The sequence below is a fragment of the Cervus elaphus genome, chromosome 26, assembly GCF_910594005.1.
Source record: "Cervus elaphus chromosome 26, mCerEla1.1, whole genome shotgun sequence".
Lineage (NCBI taxonomy): Eukaryota > Metazoa > Chordata > Mammalia > Artiodactyla > Cervidae > Cervus > Cervus elaphus.
The window spans coordinates 21,686,610-21,712,510 of record NC_057840.1 but is presented as its reverse complement, the minus strand read 5'-3'; the positions used below and the strand labels follow the sequence as shown (position 1 = coordinate 21,712,510).

The following is a 25,901-nucleotide window of genomic DNA, read 5'->3' as shown; positions in this document are numbered from 1 at the left end:
TGAAGTGCAAAAAGCAACTTCTGGGTGATCCAATTAGAAAAAGGCTTTCATTCCTCCAGACCCACACACCCTGAGGCAGGCATGGCAAACTTAAGGCTATGGGGATTTCAGCACCACACCCATGCCCTCGGCATGGTGTCCCTGCCTACACACAGGGTTCAATTTGAGTTGTGAACTGAACCATTTGAATTTATACACTTTGAACTGTTTATCAGCTATAAAAATGAAAATTTCATCTGGATTCATCTAAAACAGGTTGTGTAAGGTTAATCAGCTAAACCATACCCGTTTAGGTGGGAGAGCCTTGGGACCAAGAACTGCTCTTTCTTCCAGCATTGTATTGGAGTTTAGGTGCCAGTAATCAGTAACATCTTTGAAGATATTAAATCAATTCTAAATAAAACAAACTGACCAAAGTAAAACAAACTGTGTGGGAATGGTGTCTCTGAAAAAATCTGGAAGGGAAGCAAAGGTGACATAGTCTAAAAATTATGGTTTTTAGAAAACAGCTTTATGAATACTCTTGGGCCTTATTTGTGTAGTCAAAAGCTATTTGAGAATTTGGGCATTCTAATTTTCCAGATATGGTCTCAAAGACTCTCCTGCATTTTCTGTTTTGGGTCAGGATGGGGTAGAGGATTGCATACTTTCACAGAAGTTTGGAGGTTTGACAAGTTGTTGGAAATATTAAAGAATATATATTTATCAGTAATCCACCCATGTTTTGTTTCTGTATGATCAGCAATTCATTAAATATCTATTTTCCTATGGTATCAAGTTCAAAAGCAGATGTGGATCACATAGATTTCAGTTTCCTTACTAGAAGTTTACTTCCATCATTTTACAAATCTTTAGAAAAATCTAAGTTCGCTTGGCTTCATTGAGGATACAACTGTGCAGATACAGTTGTTCGGTGTTTCCCCACATTATTTCCTTTCTTCTTTTAACCCTTTCCTACTCAACTGTTTTATCCTCCTTCCCCGCTGTTGTTTAGTCGGTAAGTCATGTCTGATACTTGCAACCCCATGGACTGTAGCTTGCTAAGCTCCTCTGTCCATAGGATTTCCCAGGTAAGAATACTGGAGTGGGTTGCCATTTCCTTCTTACCCACTCAGGCACAGAACCCACCACTCCTGCACTGGCAGATGGATTCTTCCCCACTGACCCACCAAGGAAGCCCCCTTCCCGCCTAGCTTGCATGTAATTTGCAGTATTCTTCTATCTTTTTCATAGAACTTATTCATCTCTGTTCCTGGAGATGGAAAGTCCAAACCTGTTACTTAATTTCACTGTAGGTTCCACTGGTTCTCCTAAAGTTATAGCATTCTGGAGAAGTTCTCTGAGAACTTGCACATATGTTTTTACTTCCCAAATAAGTAGATACGCTTTGATTGCTCTTAAGCAAGCCAGGCATTCCCCGCTCCCCACCCCCACCCCCAGTGCAATTTTTAAAAAACTGAAGTAATTGCTTAATTTCCCTCTTTCATCTGGCAGATAGATGATGATTTGCCAAGGCCAGGATAGAACCGGTTTTCTATCTCAAATAAGTATCGGTGCGTTGGGGGAAATTTTATGAACTCAAATGGGAATGCAAATACTATACCGTTCAGCACTTGGAGCTAATCAATTATTCACGATAGCAGAGCTATTGAAAACTTGCAAACGTAAAGTACCAGGGGCTGCTGCTGCTGGTAAGTCGCTTCAGTTGTATCCGACTCTGTGCCACCCCATAGACGGCAGCCCACCAGGCTCCTCTGTCCACGGGATTCTCCAGGCAAGAATACTGGAGTGGGTTGCCATTTCCTTCTCCAGGACCACGGGCAGACCCTATAAATTCAGCCTGCCACTTCCGGAGAGCCACTGCTGATGCCGCCTGCAGGACCGTAGTTAAAATCCTCGGGCCCTGCGCCACGCGGGCCTCCCCACGCGGCCCTCTTGCTCCCCGCGCCGCACAGGGGACCCGACCGCACGGCGGAGCTAGGCTGGCACCGGCCGGAGGAGGGCGCCGTGGTCACGGGGAACGTGGCGCGTGCCTCCTGGCGCTGGCTGAGAAGACCCGAGTATTCGCAAGAGAGACTTTATTTTTTGCGCCATCCTATAGTCGTGTGCGCTCCGGGCTTTTGCCGACTCCAGGTTGTCTTGGGTGGGGAGCCCAGTGGGTGACGGAGGAGAACCTTGGCCTCGCGCGGTGCTCCGGGCTGGGCTGCGGTCCGGGAGCCGCGACGCGGTCGGTTTCGTCCGGACTCGAGCTTCCCAGCAGCGCCCTCCCCCGGGGCGGGCCCAGACTTTCGGGGCCGCGACGAGTGGGCGGCAAAAAGCCGGTGGCGGACCGGGCGAGCGGCTGCAAGGAGCGGCGAGACTCGAGCGGCCGGGCTGGTGCCGGGACGAAGCGGCCGCGGCGATCGGAAGAGAACGGGGCCGGGGCAGGAGGAGGAAATAGAGCCGATGAAGGGGAGCTGCCGCCGAGGAAGGAGGCGGATCCTTTCGGCGGCCGCTGCCGCTGTTCCGGGACGCGGTCCAGGGAGTCTGCCCGCCCGCGAGGTGCTGGCCAGGTAGCTCCCCACCCAGAGGGCGCCCTCCCCGGCCCCTCCCAGGGCGCCCGGCACGGAAGGAGCCGGGACCGCGCTCCCGGGTGGCCAGGGCGCACCGCACCCCGAGAGCGGCGCCCTTGAGCCGCACCGCGCAGCAGGTTCGCGAGCCTACTTGTCGGCCGGCCAAGAAAAGGAAGCGCGGTCCCTTCCCGCTCAGCCCGGCTCCCCACCCCGTGTACTCTACACCCTGCAGCGGGCGAGCGGCGCGGCCACGGAGGCGCCGAGGAGGGGCGAGCCGCCGCCGGGCAGCGGCGTCCCTTCGGGGGAGAGGGCGCCGGAGAGGAGGCGGCGGCGCGGCGCGGAAGGCGCGACGCGGGATGGCAGCTGCTTAGCCCGGCGCGCGCGGAGCAGCCCCGAGCTGTGGCTGGCCAGACGGTGCGGCTGGGCGGGCGACGCCGCCGCGGCAGCCCGGCCGGGAGAGATGAGCGCGGAGGCGGGCGAGGGCATCACTTTCTCCGTGCCACCCTTCGCCGAGGGCGGCAGCTACCGGAGGGGAGGAGCGGCGACGGCGGCCGAGGACGAGGAGAACCAGCTGCCACCGCCGCCACCGGGCAGCTTCTGGAACGTGGAGAGTGCCGCCGCTCCCGGCGCCGGCTGTCCCAGTGCCACCTCCGGGAGCAGCGCCACCCGGTGCCGGGGCAACTCTGGGGGCGGAGGCGGCCGACGGACCACGGTGGCCTATGTCATCAACGAGGCGAGCCAGGGGCAGCTGGTGGTGGCCGAGAGCGAGGCCCTGCAGTGCCTGCGGGAGGCGTGCGAGACGGTGGGCGCCGCCCTGGAGACCCTGCATTTTGGGAAACTGGACTTTGGGGAAACTGCGGTGCTGGACCGATTTTACAATGCAGGTGCGTGCGATTTTACAGTGCAGGGCCCCAGCCTCCGCGGTCAGGGGCCACCGCAGGGGGAAAGCTGTTGTTCCCCCTCCCCCCGCCCCCAAAAGAAAAATCGATCAGTTTCTGGGCAGCAGTCGAGCATCTCATTTATTTACTTCTTGCCCCACCTTAGGGGCAGCGAGCGGCGCTGCGTGACTGCTCGGGTCGCTCGCAGCTCGGGGCAGAGTCTGACCGCCCGGCCGCCGGCCCGCGCTGGGAGTCGCGGGGTGCGTGTGGTCCTCTTGAAGAACTTCGGTTCGCCTGCACTGCGAGTTTTTTGTCCCAGTCAGCCCTGCTCTATCCAGTGTTTTGGTTTCTCTTCTGTTAGGTTTGGCCCACATTTTCCTTCTATATATACCTGTGCCTGTTTTAGAAGATGTCCTCATTTTTTTTCCGTGTACTTTTGAGAGTACAAAAATTCTGACTTGTGCCACGCAGCCAGCTGCACGCAGAGCGGATCTGTATGAATTTGCATGTTATGTCACGATCTTCCCAACTCCCTTTCCCTGAAGTTTGGTGGCTTGATTTCCCACCTCTTACCAATTTGAATTTTCAAGTAATTACTTTCAAAAGCAACTTTTGTAACTTGACAGTGAACTTAAGTGATATCTCTGTTGGAATTTTGGTGAAGAAGAGCAGGGTCTGTTTTTTATGACTCCATATACCCCCGATGGGCTGGCAAGTATATAATTTAACATTATGTAAAACGCTGATACCCAGTTTTAATAACTAAGTTAGATTGGCCATTAAAGTGTGCCCATTAAAGTGACTGCTAGAGTAATTCATGAAAAAAATTATTTTCAGCCACAGATTTCAGAAAGTGTCATTGCAATTCAAGTGACTGGAGCAATTTGCTATCTGTTAGCAAATGTTAGAGATAAAAGCATGTTATTGAAATTAACCTTTAGCACCCTGTACAACCAATGTTGAGAATATATACATATTTATTTTTTTTGTAAATGTGGGCATAAAATTTGATTTAATGGTGCTTTCAGACAATAAGTTTCTTGCACTGTGATCGCATAGAAGGTTTTATATTCCAATCTTGTTTCCAGTTGTGATTCTCTTCAGTCTTTTTAGAACACCTGAAGTAGGCTTATGTCAGCCTTGGAATTTAGCCAAAACTGAATATTTTAAGAACAAGAAGAACTTCATGTGAAGGAAGCCAGATTAAATAAACTAGGACTTTCTGGTTCTGGTATATTTTACAGTATTAGTCTTCATAACTGGACATGGGTAGAATATAGTTTAGCTTGGGTCTTTGTGTGACTTGCTATAAAAATTACATAAATATAACATTTCTAAAAATTATAGCATTTTTATTTTTGGATTATAATTTGGAAAAAGCTTCAAAGAACTAAAAGATATATGAGGAAGACACCCAATGAAGTGCTAAACCTATTTTTATTGCTTTGATAGATTGGGTATTTTTTTATAAAAATAATCTTTAAGCTAATTTGAAAGACTTTCCTAACAAGCTTCACGTAATGTTTATTCTCCAAATACTACCTCTGGGAAAGGGAGAGAGAAAGACTAAATGGTACCAGACATTTGAAATGTATCTCATTTAATCCTCCAAGCAAGCCTATGAGGGAAGTATTTAGCTACTCTCTTTAGATGAGAAAACCATCATCAGTGATGGAGGGGCTCCATCACTGGCTCAAGGTCATGGGTAATAACTGGTCAATGGAGGGTCCCACTTTGGGTGCCTGACTGTAAAAGGTCCGGCTTCACCCTTGCTACCTCCATTTAGCTGTACTGATTTATTCTCAGAATTAAGAACGGGAAGCATCGAACTCGTGATGGAGAGCTGGCGGGGATGTTGTGAGCCATCGTGTGCAATGTGGAATAGTGGAGAGGAGGACACGCTCTAGGGAGACCAGTGTTTCCGGGCCAGCTCTGGCCCATCCCACTGCTGAGCTCAACCTAGGCAGGCCCCAGTTTCACCCCTGCCTGTGACCTGAACCCTCAGGTCTCTCGTTCAGCAAGAAAACGTTGACGAGGTGACAGAATGAAAATGGTATCGGTTTTGTTTTTCTAAACCGAGGGAGGCCAAGGTGAACAGCAGTAGAACTCAACTTCTGATTTCTAAGAGAGCACTTGCTTGTCCTCTGTAAAGAGCCAGATGGCATAAACGTTTTAGATTTCGCTGGAGGTGTCTCTCACACCTCCTCAGTTCTGCAGGTGTTACTCAAGAGGAGCCATAAAGAGGACCTAAATAAATCATCCTGGCTGTATTCCAACAAAACTTTGTTAATGGATATTGTCAGATTTATGAAATTTATATCATATTATTCACAAAGTGATATTCAACCATGTAAAAAATAGAAAAACCATTCCTAGCTTGCAGGCCTTGCAAAAACAGGCCTGGTAAGGTTTTGGCCCCATGCTGACCTCTTCTCTGCATCTAGTACTGCCACTTGAAAGTTGAATCGTTATGACATAGTGGGAAGAACTTTATCCCTCTAGTCTGGTCTCAGTCTTCATCCTGGCTCTTCTCTGAACCATGTAATTGTGAGTGTGGTCCTTTGTCTCCTTCAGTGGCCTAAACAATTGGACCAGGGATGGAGGGGGAGAGGGGAAATGAAACTAAATTTCCAGGAATTTCTCATGTAATTCTATGAGTTTGCAAAGGAAGGCAGCAAGGTGTGCTACGACAGAGCATCTGAACAAGAGTTTCAGGATCTGGATTCTGGATTTCATGATCTTGGTTCTTCTCTAATCTGGAGCAAGTCATTTAAAATCTCAGAGAAGGGTTGTAATAACTGGTCTCTGAGATTCCCTCCAGCCCTAAATTCTGTACTTTAAAATTATAACAGTGTTGATTTAAAAAGGAATCACTTCAGTTCATAGAGATGAATGAACTGCTTGTATGGATAATGTTGCCATCTCCAGGAGCTCAGGGTTGGTGAGCAGCACAGATTCAAGTGCAGATTTCTGGTTGTGAGAGTCCTCAGTGGAATGCCTTGGGCTTCCAGGAAATAGCCTCTGGAATCAAACCGGAAGAAGGGTGGGTCAGAGGTGTCCCCCTCCAACCTGAGATAGAATGGTAAACAAGGAGGATTTAGCAAGGGCCTCAACATTTAAAATGGAATGTTGGTGTTGAAGTAGTTTGATTACATTTTTACAAGCTTCTGCTCTCTATGTGTACGGGGGTTTTCTAAAGCATGGATTGCAGTTACAGGTTTTCACTGATTTTTCCTATTTGATTATTGTTCAACTATAATCAAGTTTGTCCTTTGACTACTCTTGTCATTCTTTCATTTCCATCCTGAAACTAGTGTTCTATCCAAGATTTTATGAAAATTCATCATATATATAAGACTAGCACTCAGAGATGTCAGTTGACAGGCTAATAACACCCCTTCCCAGGCCCCTGCATTATAGACAGTAAATTTCTTGAAAAGCTAAGAGATGTCAGTGATACAAATGTCAGTGATACAGATGTTAGTGATGCAGAGCTATTCCACTGAGGTAGACAGGCCCTAAATGGCAGGGACTCAAATTTTTTCTTTAAAAAATGAACAGTACTTTTGCAAAGTATAGCTGTGATAGACTTTACTATTCCCCTACTTGCTTATGAGAAAACTGAACCGTAAAGGAGTTATATTCATTCGTTCAGCCTAAATGATTTAAGGTTGCTGCTTAGAACCAGAAGCACACTTTTCCTTAGAAACAGTATTATAGATGGTAGTTAGATTTGGGTCTAGCCAAGAACACTCCTTAACTCAGTGAACTTGAAGTCTGGAGCTCCTTTGTCTATTTAAGCAGTAAAATTGTGTTGCTGGCCAACCTAAAACTGAGTCCATCTTGCCCTGAGTTAGAATTGGTAACTTGTGCTCACCTAGCTTGTGGTAGCATCTTGGCTGGATGTAGGAGTATCACTTTGGATTGGTGGTGTTGGAAGGAGAGGCTGTGGAGAGGCAGGGGACAAAAGAAGTCTTGGGAAGCTTCGGGGAGAGGAGGGAGGCTGGACAGTGAGGGAGGGAGAAGGATGTTCAGTGAAGGAGGAAGCGATACCAGCAGGGGATCCGGAACACCTTCACCTTCATCCCCTCCAAACCTATTTATGGTCCTTGAATCCCAGCTGATGTAAGACCCAGGGACAGTGTTCTGTTCACGGCCACCTCGCTCCTTCTTGGGGCTCACAGTTGGATGGCTGCCTGCTTCCCCCTTCCCTGCCTCCACACCGCCCCCCACCCCCCACAACTACCATTGTATCCCCTGGCCTTTCTCTTAGGCAGGCTCTCTGTAGATTGCAATCTCTTACTCAGCCTATCACCCAGTAGCAGCAAGTGGGGAACAGGAAGGAAACATATGCAAGTCAAAATTTTAAGAATTTAGCCTTTATATTTTCATGGGTGTAGTGTTCCCGCCTTGCTTGTGATAACAGTCTCCTTTTTGGCCATGTCACTGGACAGGCATCTGAACTTTCTGGGTTTGGTTTCACTTGCTTCCAGCACAGCTCCCTAGGACTTCCAATCTTATTTGATAACAAAACAATGCAAACATAACCTTTGTATCCTGTATATCTCAGAATGAGAAGTTCCTGAGAGTCTTCCAGCCCACTTCTGCATCTTCTGCTTTTAAATCCAGTGAGGCTTTTATCCATACTGTCTCATATATTTGGAGAGAGAAGGTGATGTCAGTGTTTCCTAAATAGTGGTTCCCATGAGCTGGTTTTTAAAAAATTGAAGACTGACATGAATTTGTCATTTTATTTTTCCAAGTAAGGATATTAAAAAGAAGAAGAAAACTCAACAACCAGCCAACCACTGCCATTATTTCTTAAAAAGACATTTTTTTAATGTTAAATTAGGGAAACATAATCTTAAAGAATAGCTTTTTACATATAGTAAATATATGGAAAAATGCATTATTTATTATTATTTTTCCCATTTCACCATGATGGTGAAACTCTATTTTATTATAGATAAAAACTCTATTATGCCAATCAACAGAATGGTGTTTGAGAAGCTCTGATCTAGACCACCTACAGCCCCTTCCCACTTTCAGTCAGTCTTTCTTCAACCAAGGAACAACCTTAGAAAATTATCAAAAGAGCAAATGTTGGCAAACTCATTTAAAAAAAAAAAAGGTCTAGTTTAGGAAGGGGTTAAAAAAAATTATCCCAGTGGAGCCACGCTCATGTTTTTTGCTGGCATATCCTTGTCCACCCTGTGGGAGCACAGAGCACTATGCCTCCTCTTGCTTTCTTGGAGGCAAAATTAAAATTTTTCCAAAAGGATTTTACTAGAAAATTGGAAAAAAGCACAGCTAAAAAGAAGACTCCAAAACACAAAGTACATTTGTTTGTAGAGCACTCATTTCTTACCCCAAAGAGTCAAGTGCAGATTGTCATCACTGATCCTGCTTCCCAGGCTGTTGGCTCCTTGGCTCAACTTGGTCACCTTTGGTCTGCTTCAGAGAGTCGTCAGTTGAATTACAGTCGGTTCCAACTCTAGGTGAAGCCTAATTATAGGCACACAACTTGGCCTTGTCTCACCAGTGGCCTTGGCTGCTGCCAGCCTTCTGGGAGTCCTCTGCTTCGAGTTAGTTCCCCTCCGGCGGCTACGGGGACTGTCCCCTGCTTCCTGTTTTGGAGGCCTGGTTAGCAGCCCGTTCAGTTCCTGTTTCTGGTTTGCAGGATAAACCTGGTTCACTGCTTCTTTGTGGAGCAGTGGGAGATCGACAAGCACAAAGCCCAACGAATATGCGAGTTTCCACCAACAGGTACCAACTGGTTCTGCTTTGCAAGTAGTTGTCCCAAGTGTTCCCTCGAGCAGCATCCCACTCTGCCTGAGGCAGGATGAGAGTTGAGACTGTAATAAGTGAGGTGGGAGTGGACACTTTTGCAGGAACTACAGCTATGTGGGTATCAGGAAGAAACCAATCACCAACAGCCTTGGGAAAGGTATATCTTGAAGAAAACCGCCTCGCCTTCCTGTAAACTGGATATAGTTAAGTGGGGAAACTGGCTTTGTTTAAGAAAGATTCCCCTTATTTTCAGGGAGCAAAGTTCGATTTGCAAGTTTTCTTAGTGGCATAAAAGAAAGCTAGGAAAGCAGAGCAAAATGATAAATTATTTTAAAATCCACTGATGATTCAAATACACTGACTGCTTTTGTTGTTTTAATATATTGGCTTTTATCTCTGGCTGGAGATGTTGACTTAAGGAACTCATCAAAAGATGTGTCAGATTATTACAGAAGGAGAGAGGGTATGAGTGAGGCAAAGCTGAGTTTTAAAGTCTTGTCAAATCTTACCAAAAAAAACTTTAAAGTGAGTTCCTAACATCTTAATGTGTTTTATTTTATAATTTTTTTTCTGAAGAAAACATAAAAACTAAAAGATACAGAATCCAGGCTACCTTGTGGCAGTCTTCTTAGGAGACAGAGAAGAGAGGAGAAAAAATTTAAATGTTCTTAGAGTCTCCTACTAGAAACCCTAGCAGAGCCAACCTGTGTAACTTAAATGCTTCCGGAGTTGCACAGGGTAGCAGTAAACATTCCATTTTATGCCAGCCTTTTCTGTTACAATAGGTAATCAACCATGGGCAAAGCAATTGCCTTTGGTATATGATTCATACAGGAAGCGAGTTGTATTCTTTGGTACAGTAAGGCTCTAAATGTAGTTCTGACCAATTAGTATTTTCCAACACTTTTAGTCTCTTCTAAGACCTCTTAAGAGACAGAAACGGAGAACTACCCTAGTGAATTATTAGTGGATGTCAGGCCATTTGACTGTTGACTCCAAACCATGTAAAACTGGGTATTTCCTGGTGGTGGTTTAGTTGCTAAGTCGTGTCCGTCTCTTGCGATTCCACGGACTGTAGCCTGCCAGGCTCCTCTGTCCATGGGATTCTCCAGGCAAGGATACTCTGGAGATCATTCCAACCCAGGAATCAAACCCAGGAAGCCGTGTCTTTGAGGAAGCTCAGAGAGAATTCACTGTCCTTTCAAAATCTTAGTTTCTCCTATTTCTTATTTGAAAGTCACCCCCAAAGAATTAAGGAAACCCAGGCTATGACATGTCAAGTACCTCTTGATATCACATTCAGTTCAGTTCAGTTGCTCAGTCATGTCTGACTCTTTGCAACCACATGGACCACAGCACTCCAGGCCTCCCTGTCCATCACCAACTCCCAGAGTTTACTCAAACCTATGTCCATTGAGTTGGTGATGCCATCCAGCTATCTCATCCTCTTCTCTCACCCCCTTCTCCTCCTGCCTTCAATCTTTCCCAGCATTAGGGTCTTTTCCAATGAGTCAGTTCTTCACATCAGGTGGCCAAAGTATTGGGGTTTCAGCTTCAGCATCAATCCTTCCAATCTGTTTCAGCATCAGTCCTTCCAATCAGTTTCTTGTGCAAAGATCAGTTTAGAGCTGAGGCTATCGAGGACCAGGAGTGTGATTCCCGCTGTCTTGGGGCCATGGCATGTCTTACCTATCTCTCCAGTGTTTTCCAGGTTTATAGTTTGTTCACACCGGGGTGTAGGTGATGTCATGTGGCTAGATGAGGGTGATAATGTAAATGTGTGTTGTTTTATGCAATGGAGTCCTCTTTTGATTATCTTACGTGCTCCAGAAAATAAATAGATGTGGCGGTGTAGTTGTTCTATACGTCACAGTTGAGAAAACTCCACCTTGGAGAAGGGTATTTGACTTTGGCCAGAAGAAATCAGCTGGCTGAGTAGGGAGTCAAACTCATGTCTTCAGAATTCCGAATAATCAAGGTGTTTTCCCCTCGCAGTGAAAAAGGTTTCAGAACACACATGCTGTTTAAGAGGATCAGTTCTAATATCTTGGTCCATGATAAGGAGAATTTGAAGAGCCGAGATTTCTCTCTCTCTCTCTCTCTCTCACACACACACACAATCAGGAATGCTGAAATGATTTGCTAATAGATGCCAAACTGACTAATGTGCTGTAAGATAATTCTTAAGTATAAGACAATTCTTAAGTATAAATGTTGGAGTTGTCTTTTCTACAGGATGGAAATCAATTGTATCTCTACCAAAGAATATTTCTTTGTATTGCTGCAGACGGATATTATTTGCATTACTATCAGTTTTATACAACTTAATATTTATCCCCAAAGCATTATCAAATGGTTTTATCACTAGAAGGACAATCAAAGGTATTTTTGTTTTTTGTTTTTTTTTAAATCAGATAATTCCCAGAGCATGGCTTGACCAGAACCAAGTCAGAATAGACTGCTGTGTTGCTTACAGTGTCTGCAAACCCAGCTTTATTCATATACTGGCAAATCATTATTACTAATAGGAACTTCAGTAGTCCAGACACCTTCAAATAGGTTTCTTTTTTGCAAGGAAAAAATGCTTATAATATTTTAGAGGACTGGTAAATTTGCTGTAAAACTATATATACCAAATATGTTACTTTGATCTTTGTAGTTTAAGACCAGTGAACCAACCAGTGAAGTTGCTCAGTCGTGTCCAACTCTTTGGGACCCCATGGACTGTAGCCTTCCAGGATCCTCAGTCCATGGAATTTTCCAGGCAAGAGTACTGGAGTGGGTTGCCATTTCCTTCTCCAGGGGATCTTCCTGACCCAGGGACTGAACCCAGGTTTCCCACATTACAGGCAGTTGCTTTACCGTCTGAGTCACCAGGGAAACCCAATTTAAGGCCATTGCTACCCAGATGAACACCATGTTACTGTGTGCTGGGCGCCATACCAAACACTTCACATGCCCAATCATATTCCTTATTCAGTGTTGATGAGGCAGATGGCATCAATAGATCAGTTTTACATATGGGGAAATTGAGACCCAGCAGAGGTCATCACTTTCCCAGTGCCACTTGATAGAACCAAGTTTTGAATCTGAAGCTGTCTGATCCCAGAGTCTGTTCATTTATTTACTGAGAAATGAGAATGTATTTAACTCATGGGGCTTAATAATTGAATAAAAATGAATATGGTTTCCTATCTCACAGCATATATGGAAATCAGATCCAAATAGATGAGGGACTTAAAGCTGAGAGGGAAAATTCAGAGTCTGTTCATTTACAACTATGCTCTCTTGTCTCCTAGAAATAAGTTTTCTGTTTGAGAATATTTAAATTACAGCCTTCTTATCATAGATATTAAAGTTGACTACTTAAAAATCTGCAAGATTTCTTTCCAAGGTCTGCACAGAATTAGGCTGAGTGTAATTTCTGCCTTTTATGATCTTTCAGTCTGCCCATTGAATTCAACAATTTAATAAGTAATTATTTAATAAGCCTATCAAATGCAAGGTGATACTCTAAGTAGTGATATGTGAAAACTCCAAGGAAACTCTTACAGACGTCAATGATTTCACCGAATTGGACACATGAGAACAATGTTCATTACTGTGAAAATAAATGTGAAAATGCATTGAAGACAAAAATCTTACACATCTGTGAACTATGCATTAGGCTCTTCATTTATTTTTATGTGAAATCAGTATCATATTCAAAATTATGTAGATAAGTACTCAGTTGTATTAAAAAACCTTTAAGGTCTTTTATAAATATTGACAGAATCTCACTAAATTGACCTCAAGGAAGTATTGTAAATAATTCTTTACCAAAGAAAAATTCTTATATACTGACTCGTAGAAACAAGTAGAGTTACTACCTGAGACTTAGAATCTTTTTTTTTTTTATATTTTGTTTTTATAGTAGTGAAATTTGATCTAGCTCAGAATTCTCTTGTATTAGTCCTTTTAGTTTGTGAAAAAAAATTGAGGCTATTTTAGGTAATTGCAACACACCAGTGGTGTAGTATTAGATAATGGAATTTGAATGGCAAACATGTATTAGATACAGTGATGCATGCAGAACTGTATCTGTATTACAGTATATGTAAAAATGACTGAGTTTGAAATCTGGGCTACCTTTGAAGTTCCTAATCATAGTTATTAATGTATACTTTACACAACCTTTCTAATTGTTTTTGAGTCACACACACACAGTTGATGTATGTTAGCTCTATCAATACAATTTCTAGATTTCTATAAATTGATCTGGGAAACTAGCTTTGTTGATCCAGTGAAAATCCATATCATCAAATCTGGACAGTAAGATTTTAGTTTTTTGAAAACTAATTCTTGGTCCATTTACTGTTAACTATTTATATACAGTCAGAGTAAGAAAAGATTTCTAGGCCATATAGAGGGGCAGAATCTGGCTTTACAACCTAATGGATCTCTTTATGTGTTTGTGTATGTATGTGTGTGTTGTTAGTTGCAAAACAGGATTGGGGTGTAAGTTGCTTGGCTTGACCTAGTGAAATTTGAGAACAGTGTTGTAGCTTGCACGTGAGTTATGGTGAGAATAGTTGGCTTAACTTTTCTTGCCCAGCAACTTAGTACTGCCAATAGCCTATGTGCTTAAAGTACATTTGGCAGTTGGTAAATCTGAAATAAAGTTGGAAAGGAAATGCCAGGCTTGACTCTAGACAGAGTCCTAGACTCCTCTTTCCTTTATAAATGCAGTAGTGTAGAACATTTATTTAATCATTAAATATGACACGTGAGTGGGTTACCAAGGACTGATCCTGCTGTGTTTACTAGAATGTTGACCTGCACATCTGCATTTGATTTGTTTCCAAAGTCTAAAATTAAGGCTTGTCAGCATTATGAAATCTTTTGCACAGTCAGCTATGCTTTTGACTTAACATTTAATTTCCAGGAGTATTTTGTTAGTGCTGACTGGTCCTTCGAGCATATATTCAAATAAGTGGCATCCTTGGTCATAAGTGTTAATTTTGATTGATTTATGTCACATCAAAGTTGTTATTCTTGTTTAGTTGCTAAGTTATGTCTGATTCTTTGTGAACCCATGGACTGGGTAGCCTGCCATGCTCCTCTGTCCATGGGATTTTCCAGGGAAGTAGATTTTATCAGGCAAATGGAGTGGGTTTTCGTTTTCTTCTCCAAGAGATCTTCCCGAGCCAGAGACCGAACCCAAGTCTCCAGCATTGGCAGGCAGGTTTTTTTTTTTGTTTTTTTTTTTTACCAATGAGCCAGCAGGGAAGCCCGCACATCAAGGTATGAATGACAAAATCTATTTATCACAAGCATAATATGTTTACAAAGTTCACTTTTTAAGGTTCTTTTGAAGAAATGAGTTAGATGCAAATATGTGCCAATTAAGAAGGTAAATTGCAGGAGCATTTACAAGCTGTTAACGTGTAAATATTCATCAGTATTCACGAATAACAGGGTTAAGGAATGGCTTGCTTGGATTTATAGAACGTTTAAAAATTCAGACAAAATTCTGTTTTTGGTTCTTTGTTTAAGGGAACAGAAGTCAGACAAATGGCAGACCAGAATTGTAGGTGACTGAGCTTAAGTAACCTCTATGGAGTTTTATGGTTACATTTATAACTATCATTCAGTGCCCCTTTAGGAAATCTTGGAGAAGGTAAAATTTGATAACATGAGAGCGACACTTTTCTACATCAGCCAAATCGCTTAAACACTTGGAGCCAAAGTTAAGATATGGCGCTCTTTAGTTTTCCTCCAGCACTGACATATTTTCACTGTTTGGTGAAAGTTAGATAAGAAAAGTGCTCCTTCACAATTTTTAAGCTTCACTGAGTTCGGGACTCTGCATCTGGTCAGATTTTATTAAAGAAGCAGATTTCATCTTGTTAAATATATATGAAGATTCTTCATGATGGATAATCTCTTGATTATCCAAGGCTGGTAGCTTCTCCTTATTGCTTAGTTCCTTTCATTTTTTTTCAGAAATTGGAGTATAATTGCTCTACAATGTTGTGTTCGTTGCTGCCATACAACCATGTGAATCAGTTATATGTATACATATATCTCCTCCCTCTTGAGCCTTGCTCCTACCCCACCCCATCCCACCCCTCTAGGTCATCAGAGAGCTAAGCTGCCTGTGTTATACCACAACTTCCCACTAGCTGTCAGTTTTACACATGATAGGATGAATTGAGAGGTTAGCATTTCCATTCATTTAAAAGATTTATTTATTGCTGGGTCATCATTGCTGCTGGGGCTTCGTAGTCTCCTGGGCTTCTCTCTAGTTGTGGTGCATGGGCTTCCCACTGGGGTAGCTTCTCTTATTGTGGAGCACAGGCCCGAGGCTGCTCAGGCTCCCGGACTCGAGAGCACAGGCTCAATAGTTGTGGTGGATGGGCCCAGTTTCCCTGTGGCATGTGGGATCTTTCCCGATGAGGAATCGAACCCATGTCCCCTGCATTGCAGGCACATTCCTTACCACTGAGCCAGCAGGGAAGCCCTCCATTCATTTTCAATCTTGGAATAGCCCTAGAGGGGCCAGACACCATCATTAGAAACAAGTAAGTTGTTCACACAAAACAAAAAAAACTCGTGCCGCTGTGTTGTGACACCATTTGGGAATTTTGAACAAAATTACACTATGATATTTATGTGTCGGCATGCCTTAATTTTCCCGGACCCACCATTATTTGATAGGTTTGTGCTTCCCTCTGAAAATATCATTAGACATATTGGAATAAGTTTGCAGAGACAGATGTATGAAGCAGTCTTGATTTTTCTGTTTTTAAATTTCACTTTCCTGGGGCTGATTCTCCTTGGCGTATTTGTCGGGGGAGCTAGAGTATGTTCCCTAAACAGATTCCATGCCAGAGGATAAGCCAACTTAATTTGAGAAGATTTTCTAAGAGCATTAACAGAGGAAAAAAAAAAACAAAAACCTATGATTGGAGAATCCAAGGTCCTGATCTGCTTTCAGTTTTCAGTTACCTGGTCTAAATTCTGAAAGCTTCATTTAAGACTTGGACTGACTTATAAGCTTCTGATGACTTTATATTTAGTCTATGAGAATTACCTTCTCAAGTCTTGTAATTGTCCCCTTTAGCCACAGAAGAAAGTATTGCCCAACATTTGAGCTATAATGTGTACGTAATATGTGGTCGCCAGGAAAATTCCTTCCTGAGCCCAACATATTGTATAGTTATTTATGAGCTGGAGCTTAGCATGCTTTTTCATTTAAGCTAAGAATAATCATGGAACTATTTAACTTTTTATTTTTTAGCCTCTCTTTAAGACTTGTGTAAGTTTTTATTACATGTTTATGTTAGTCTGTTACCTCTTAAAATAATCCCCTAAAAGCTATTAAGTACATTTTAACTTGTTTACTTGATTCTTTGGGAGATATAAAAGAAAAAGCTGTTGCTTCATAAGTCTTGCATCATATGTGAAATGACTAAGAAGGAACAACCGAAAAAGTCAAGTCCAATGTAGAAGGATAATGAGAAATCCTTTGTTAGAAAGGTCTGACATAGAAGCAGCAGTTTCAGGTACTTGAAAGGATCATTAAAATATAATTCCACGTCTCCTTTCCTTGTCTGTCTTGTTTATCCTGTATCTCTAGTACCCTATACAGTGCTTGGCACTTAAAAGGCACTTGATATCTGTGGATGGATTGAATGAATGAATATTGCATTTCCCCCTCCTGGTGTTTAGTTCTTGATTTTGATATCTGTCTTTTTTACTCAAATGTGACTTAAGTTCCTTGGTGGCAAAGATCACATTTTATGGATCTTGACATGCCCGAGGTCTTCCATTTCTTTGCTTGACCTGTAGATCTGAGCTTGATCATGAAGTGGTCGCACTTACTGATGCTTATGGGATAGAATTCAATGAAACTAACCCTTCTGTTGAGGGGCTCCCAGTTTGGTGCAGGATACCAGCCTATGAAGATATAATAGGTTATGCTGATTGCTGATGGCTGTACTGAAAGTTTATATTAAGTGCTTGGAGAACACAAATGACAGAGGATTCTTCTAGTGAAGAAGGGAGTGTGGGGGAGGTTCGCTAAGGCTTTGGGCAAGAGGTGATATTTACATTGGGTTTTGAAGGATAACAGTGAAAACACTTACCATGTGTCAGGCATTTTAAATTATGAGGACAAGTGAGTCTCCCTATAAGAAAGAGGCAGAATAAAAAAAGGGCCTATGGGAGAACACAGACAACACCAGCATTTAAAGATGGACAGAGGAAGCCATCAACCAGTGAGAAAGAGAAGTGGTCGAGAGGTAAGACAGGAATAGAGGAAAGTTCAGAGAGAGGAAGTGAGAAGGAGCGAGGGAGCTAGCTGAAAACAGCAGAGAGGTCAGAAGTCAGGAAACTTGAATTTTTCAGAAAAATAACTGGACTTGGAAATTAGAAAGCCCCTAATAACTTCTGCCAGAGCAGCTCCATGTGAGTAGGTGGCAGTGGTTGTCCCGAATAGCCTCTTGAGTGATTGCTGCTGAACTGCAGGAGGCGTATAACAGAAATTAGTCTTTAAAATGAACCTATCTGTGAAACAGAAAAAGACTCACAGATGTAGAGACAGACTTGGGGTTGCCGAGGTGTTGGGGGAGGCATGGACCGGGAGTTTGGGGCTACAGATGCAAACTATTACATATAGAATGGATAAACAACTGGGTCCTACTGTATAGCACAGGGAACTATATTCTATATTCTGAGATAAACCATAATGAAAAAGACTGTAAAAAAGAATGCATATATCTGTATAACTGAATCATGTTGCTGGGCACCCGAAATTAACACAGCATTGTAAATCAGCAATACTTCAATTTTAAAAAGATAAATGAAAATAATTTATAATAAATGAAGATAAATGGAAAAAATAAATAAACCAGTGTGTTGGTGAGAGAAACAGAAAGCGAAGCCAGGTGCTAGAAGGAGCACTCCCTCCTCCCGGGCTGAGGGACCTTGCCTGGTCCTGCCAGTTGTTTTTATGCCTTAGAGACACGATGAGGTCAGTAAGCCTTTGTGGGCTCACGTATTATTTAACATCGTTTCTGTGGGAACGTGGAATACAAATTCCCAACCATTTTCTTGCAGAAAGAACTTCGGAGCATGACCCTTTGCAAGTGTGCTTGTTTTCTTGGCTAATTGCAATTAGGGCTGAAAGTAGAGTTGCTTTTCTTTGTGAAGTTCTATAACTTGGATAAATTTGAATTCACAGTGGTATGGGCTTTAAGTTGAGGGTTCTTTACTGGTAGAACTCAGTTTACAGAAGTGCAGAACTTGTTTAGGAGGTGAACTGTTTACTAAGACAATGGAGAGCTCAGGCTGGGTAAGTAAGGTTTTCATTCTTCTGTCTCCGGTGGCTGGATTTCAAAGATTTTTGAAGCCCAAAGAATAAGAAGTGAGATCAAAAAATGCTTTTATTATTTCCTCAGCCACTTGAAACACTTCGTTGCATCTGACTGGCCACTTATTAGTAAAAATGATTCTTTCTTTAAATGAGATCTTTTTTACATAATGCTATCTCACTTTGTAAATGTGTGCGTGTATGTGTGTGAGTGTATGAATGCACACGCACTAATCACATCTGACTCTTTGTGAATCCTTTGGATGGTAGCCTGCCAGGCTGCTCTGTCCATGGAATTTTGAAGGCAAGAAGACTGGAGTGGGTAGACGTTTCCTACTCCAGGGATCTTCCCCACGCAGGGATTGAACCTGCATCTCCTGTGTTGGTAGGCGGATTCTTTAGCACTGTGCTACCTGGGAAGCCCTGTAAACCTATCAGTTCAGTTCAGCTCAGTCGTGTCCGACTCTTTGCGACCCTGTGGACCGCAGCTCACCAGGCCTCCCTGCCCATCACCAGCTCCCGGAGTTTACCCAAACTCATGTCCATTCAGTCAGTGATGCCATCCAACCATCTCATCCTCTCTCATCCCCTTCTTCTCCTGCCCTCAATCTTTCCCAGCATCAGGGTCTTTTCAAATGAGTCAGCTCTTTGCATCAGGTGGCCACAGTATTGGAGTTTTAGCTTCAACATCAGTCCTTCCAAAGAACACTCAGGACTTATCTCCTTTTGGATGGACTGGTTGGATCTCCTAGCAGTCCAAGGGGCTCTCAAGAGTCTTCTCCAACACCACAGTTCAAAAGCATCAATTCTTTGGTGCTCAGCTTTCCTTATAGTCCAACTCTCACATCCATACATGACCACTGGAAAAACCATAGCCTTGACTAGATGGACCTTTGTTGGCAAAGTAATGTCTCTGCTTTTTAATATACTGTCTAGGTTGGTCATCGGGATTTCCCTAGTGGCTCAGACAGTAAAACGTCTGCCTACAATGCAGGAGACCCAGTTTCTATCCCTGGGTTGGGAAGATCCTCTGGAGAAGGAAATGGCAGCCCACTCCAGTACTCTTGCCTGGAAAATCCCATGGAAGGAGGAGCCTGGTGGGCTACAGTCCATGGGGTCTCAAAGAGTCAGACACGACTGAGCGGCTTCACTTCACTAGGTTTGTCATAACTTTCCTTCCAAGGAACAAGCGTCTTTTAATTTCATGGCTGCAGTCACCATCTGCAGTGATTTTTGAGCCCCCAAAAATAAAGTCAGCCACTGTTTCCACTGTTTCCCCGTCTATTTGCCATGAAGTGATGGGACCGGATGCCATGATCTTTGTTTTCTGAATGTTGAGCTTTAAAACAACTTTTTCACTCTCCTCTTTCACTTTCATCAAGAAGCTCTTTAGTTCTTCTTCACTTTCTGCCATAAGGGTGGTGTCATCTGCCTATCTGAGGTTATTAATATTTCTCCTGGCAACCTTGATTCCAGCTTGTGCTTCATCCAGCCCAGCGTTTCTCATGATGTACTCTGCATATAAGTTAAATAAGCAGGGTGACAATATATGGCCTTGACGTACTCCTTTCCCTATTTGGAACCAGTCTGTTGTTCCATGTCCAGTTCTAACTGTTGCTTCCTGACTTCCCTACAGGTTTCTCAAGAGGCAGGCCAGGTGGTCTGGTATTCCATCTCTTTCAGAATTTTCCACTGTTTATTGTGATCCACACAGTCAAAGGCTTTGGCATAGTCAATAAGGCAAAAATGAATGTTTTTCTGGAAATCTCTTGCTTTTTTGATGATCCAGCAGATGTTGGCAATTTGATCTCTGGTTCCTCTGTCTTTTCTAAAACCAGCTTGAACATCTGGAAGTTCATGGTTCACGTATTGCTAAAGCCTGACTTGGAGAATTTTGAGCATTACTATGCTAGCGTGTGATATGAGTACAATTGTGCGGTAGTTTGAGCATTCCTTGACATTGCCCTTCTTTGGGATTGGAATGCAAACTGACCTTTTCCAGTCCTGTGGCCACTGCTGAGTTTTCCAAATTTGCTGGCATATTGAGTGCAGCACTTTCACAGCATCATCTTTTAAGATTTGAAATAACTCGACTGGAATTCCATCACCTCCACTAGCTTTGTTGTTAGTGATGCTTCCTAAGGCCCACTTGATACCACATTCCAGGATGTCCTGCTCTAGGTGAGTGATCACACCATCGTGATTATCTGGGTCATGTAGATCTTTTCTGTACAGTTCTTCTGTGTGTTCTTGCCACCTCTTCTTAATATCTTCTGCTTCTGTTAGGTCTATACCATTTCTGTCCTTTATTGAGCCCATCTTTGCATGAAATGTTCCCTTGGTATCTCTAATTTTCTTGAAGAGCTCTCTAGTCTTTCCCATTCTATTGTTTTCCTCTATTCCTTTGCACAGATCACTGAGGAAGGCTTCCTTATCTCTCCTTGCTGTTCTTTGGAACTCTGCATTCAAATGGGTATATTTTTCCTTTTCTCCATTGCTTTTCACTTCTCTTCTATTCACAGCTATTTCTAAGGCCTCCTCAGACAGCCATTTTGCCTTTTTACATTTCTTTTTCTTGGAGATGGTCTTGATCCCTGTCTCCTGTACAATGTCACGAACATCCGTCCATAGTTCATCAGGCAATCTGTCTAACAGATCTAGTCCCTTAAATCTATTTCTCACTTCCACTGTATAATCATAAGGGATTTGATTTAGGTCATACCTGAGTGGTCTAGTGGTTTTCCCCACTTTCTTTAATTTAAGTCTGAGTTTGGCAATAAGGAGTTCATGATCTGAGCCACAGTCAGCTCCTGGTCTTGCTTTTGCTGACTGTATAGAGCCTCTCCATCTTTAGCTGCAAAGAATATAATCAGTCTGGTCTTGGTGTTGGCCATGTGGTGATATAAACCTATGCCTTGACCAAAAAGTTCATTCATATTTTTCCATGAGACTCTAACCCTAACACTATGATCCTGTGGAAAAACTTAAACAAACTTTCTGGCCAACCCAGTACAATGAAAACACATTTTAAAAAGAAAAAAAAAAGGAACGAAAGAAACTCTGATTGCTTTTTAGGCTTTCTTCACCTTAGGTTCCCAACCTCCCCCGAGTGGAAGGCTGCTCTGACTGCAGAACTGGTATAATCCTTGGATTACTTTGAGTATACTCTTGTTATGAAACAGGCTGCTTCACTTGTATTCTCTGCCTGGTTCATTCCAAAAGAAACTTTATCCCTCTCAAAAACAAACAAGCAAACAAAAAAAAAAACTTTATCTCAATAGTTACTGTTGTTTTACTGGCTTATCTTGGAATCAGCTCCCTTCAGCTTTATCTTTTATGCATCCTGTGAGGGGTACACCGTGTCTGATGTTGACCCATGTTTCTGATGATATTCCCTTCATCTTTTGTGTCCCACTTACTGGAGTAGGAGAGAGAAGAAACACATTTACTTAGAAACATTTCATGTACCTGTGGATGACTGGACTTCTTTCTCCTTTCCCTTCCCCTCCTCACAACCCCCTCCCCCTTCTCCATCTTTTCTCCCTCCCTCCTTCTTTCTTACAACAGGAAACCTTGACAGAGTCCAGTCTTTTAAAAAACTTCCCTTGAAAATCAATTCTCAAAGTGAAACTTGAATTTTCTAAAAGAGCGTTTCCAAAGAGAACTTAATTTTTAAAATATTGGGTTGTCAGGATAGTATAGCATCTTCTTTGATAATAACTGTGGTAATTACAGTAATAAAAAGATTAGAGTAGAAAGGCTTAGTTGTCCAGGTTTCTAGCAACAATATGGGGGATTAGCTGGCTTTCATTCCTTTTGTCCAAGTGAAGTGAACAGAATGCCTTTTTTTGGTATCAGCTCTCTGTCTCCCTACTATGTCTTTTTAGCCCAGAACCCCAGAGCTCTAGGTTTAACCATCTGTACTCCACACCTTCCTATCATCCCAGAGATACCTTCAAACTCATTTCCCTACAGAAGTCGGTTCCCTCCTCTAGTTCCTAACATTTCATTAAATGGCACCCAATTATGAAAACCAGAAACCTGATCCAGATTCTTTTAAAATAATCACAAATTGTATACAGGTCAAGAATAGCAGTCTTTTATTTTTCCCAATAATGTTTTACTTTATTTCCTTGGTTTGATGTTTAGTTTAATTATTATGTGAAATCTTGACACATTTTTATAGTCAAAACTGTTATCATTTGTGAATTCCACTGTTGCTTTTAAGTGAAGATTCTTGCTTTATCCGTAGATCTGAGAGTTAGTCATTTGTATTTTCTTCTAGAAAAATTCTCTTTTTACACTTGACTCCTTCCTCCATATTGAATTAATTTTGTAATGATATAGGAAAAGTAACGAGTCTGTATTCCAAAGTACTGCAGTTGACAAAAAGGAACCAACCTGTGAGCTAAGCGAAATTTATAAACATAGCATTTCTTTGTGCATGCTCAGTCGTGTCTGACTCTTTGTGACCCCATGGACTGTAGCCTGCCAGGCTCCTCTGTCCGTGGGATTTTCCAGACAAGAATACTGGAGTGGGTTGCCATTTCCTACTCCAGGGATCTTCCCAACTCAGAGATCGAACCCACATCTCCTGTGTCTCCTGTATTGGCAGGTGGATTCTTTACCACTGTGCCACCCGGGAAGCATATAATTATATGCACACACATATAAAAATTGGTGGGAAGATGGGAGAATCTCAGGAGGAACTTTGACTTTCATTATTTTTGAGGCTGAGCAGAAAGTCAGGGAAGTTCTTATTTTTCCCAGTAACCACAGAGATAACCTTAAGCTGAAGATGCTTCTACATTGCCTCTCAGTGGTAACTCCTGCCCTGCTCTAGCATTCCACCCTCACCTGGTGTTGTCTTTTCCTTTCAAAGAGCAGGATGCTCATAGCCATGGCCAAGTTCAGGCTGTCCACAGCAGGCATGATGCGGGATCAGTAGCCTCCTCACCCTGTGCTCTTGGCCAACTGCAGAGGCTCCAGGCTCATGCTGTGGTTCTCCCCACCTGTCACCACAGCTGTGGGTGCCTCTGTCCAGGTCATAACTCTGGACCTCAAGTTCAGGGAGTTGCCTTTACTCACTTGACTTTCTAGATCCTCTTCCTTGTTCTCATACTCATGAAACTTCAGGGGTCATCGGTCACATACCCAGCTGTAGTCACTGGCCTTATTAGAGCTCCAGGCCTGTGCATACTCCCTTATAAATTTGATTTTGATGGGGGCAGGCATCTAATGATGACTCCTGACTTTGGTAAGATACTGCTTAAAAAAGTCTCCACTGCCTGGGCATTTGGGGCTGGGGGAATCACACAATCCTGGAAGCAAATGTGTGCCCAAAGTGTTGCACGTGGTGCCCAAAGGGACAGATTTGCAGGGAGCCAAGTGGGGACTCCACAGAGTTCACACGTCTCAGCCCCTGAGATGTGGTGGGAAGAATACATTCTTTAGGGTTAGGAGGCTTGCTTTGAGTTTCAGTTCTGCCTCACATATCCTGTCTGCAATGAGAAAGCCTATATTTGCTATTGCTTTGAGGATTAACTGAGAAACATGAAAGGAGTGAAACATGAAAGGGCTTTGATTTATTATTTTGAGAGATGTGTGTTTCAGTTTTTTCTATGCTGCATCGCAAACCATGCCAAATGCAGTAGCTTCTAATAACAAAGGGTTATTTTCCTTCACAAGGCGGGGCATTGACTCGGTTCTGCAGGGTGGTTCTTCTGTTTCATATGTAGCTGGTTGGTTCTGCAGTCATCTGGAGGCTGGACTGGGCAGGGTTTTCCAGAAAGGCTCATTTCCATCCCTGGATGTTGGTGTGGGCTTTCTGCGGTGGCCTCAGTTCTCCTCTGGTGGCCTTTCCACATGGCCAGCTTGGACTTGTCACACGGTGTTTGCATTCTGAGAGGGACTGTTTCTCAGAAGAAGGAAGTGGAAGCGGTTAGTTCTTGTATGTTTTAGTCTCAGAATTCTCAGGACTTTCGCTACATTCTGTTGGTCAGAGCAGTCATAGTACCAACACAACTCAAGAGGAGGGGAATTGCTCAATGGAGAAGTGGGCCTGTGCTGACCACGGGTAAGGAATTGATGGCGGCCCTCCTTGGAAACATCCACCACAGTCTGACTGTCCTGGCGTACTTCTGCCACCGTGTGGGTGTGCACACGTGCAGACGGCTGATCAGTAGCTCTCTGCCTACTTCATGTCCATCTAGTAGTGATGTCGTAGGGAGAACCAAGACCTTGGCCTTGAGGAGTCATTGGGTTTTGAGAAAGAAGCAATTAGAAGTCAAAATGGAAGGTACCTGAACGGATTCAGCAAGAATACACTTTTTTCCCTATAGATTTTGTTTTTTTCCTCTACAGCTAGGGATGGTAGAAAATTTGGTGTCGAAATACTGTCCTGAGACTTTCTGCTGTCCACCAGAAGAACATTTGCCTGAAAGCTGACCTCTTTCCCCACATATTTGGGTCTATTGGGATTAGATGGTTGAATAGAGACTAGATAGCTGAAGATTTGCCCTGGATGCTGCTTGAAGTGAACAAGGCAGTGAACAATTTTGTGAAAATCCTGTTTATACATCTAAGACCTCAGATCTTTTTTGTTAATTAATTCATTCATTGACCACACTGTTAGGCTTGTGGGATCTTAGTTCCCTGACTAGGGATCAAACCCATGACCTCAGCGGTGAAAGCATGGAGTCCTAACCAATGGACCACAAGGAAACTCCCAAGACTCCAGATCTTAATTGACTCATTATGCAGAAAGTAGAGATTGATGCTTTTAAAAAATCCATGCAAACTAACATGCTAGACTCACCACCACATCTCAGCTTTGAGAATGGGCAGAATTTGTCGTTTTCTGCCTCTAGCTGTGCAGAAAGAAAGGCAAGGAAGGATTAGGGCCACAGAGAGGACCAGGTGATAGCAATGGCCTGACTGTTAATCAAGAGACCTCGGGAGACTGGGAATAGGAAAGGGGAGGGAGAGACCTTCCTTGAGGGTCAAGTGCAGATATAGGCATGTGGTTCATGGACTGGTTTAATCTGCAGGCAACTTGCCTATCCCAAGAGAGGTTTGCAGCCAGCATTAAAGTTTCCAGAGAGATAGAGTCCAGGAGGTACTTTCTCTTGAATAATTCTCCTTGTTGCTTTTCACCTTTTAATACTACTTGGCCTTAGGAACTCAACCAGAAGTTGACTTTTCTGTTTGTACTTTTCCTAATCTAAGCCCTCCTCTTGCCTTACCCACTCTCTGCCTTATTTCTGGGTGGCTGACCCAGTGAGGAGCATGAGCCAACCTTTCTTTCTAATCTTTGCCCACAGAACA

General features: G+C 43.2%; 1 protein-coding gene across 1 annotated transcript in view; it reads left to right on the top strand.

Annotated features, from left to right (window-relative positions):
* The first annotated feature begins 2,247 nt into the window (after window positions 1-2,247).
* MAP3K5 (mitogen-activated protein kinase kinase kinase 5) overlaps window positions 2,248-25,901 on the top strand; it is a 213,345-nt gene continuing 189,691 nt past the window's right edge. The window contains exon 1 of the mRNA XM_043888113.1: window positions 2,248-3,436. Within this exon, the coding sequence (XP_043744048.1) occupies window positions 3,013-3,436 (424 nt within the window). The 5' untranslated portion in view covers window positions 2,248-3,012. The remainder of the gene's footprint in view (window positions 3,437-25,901) is intronic.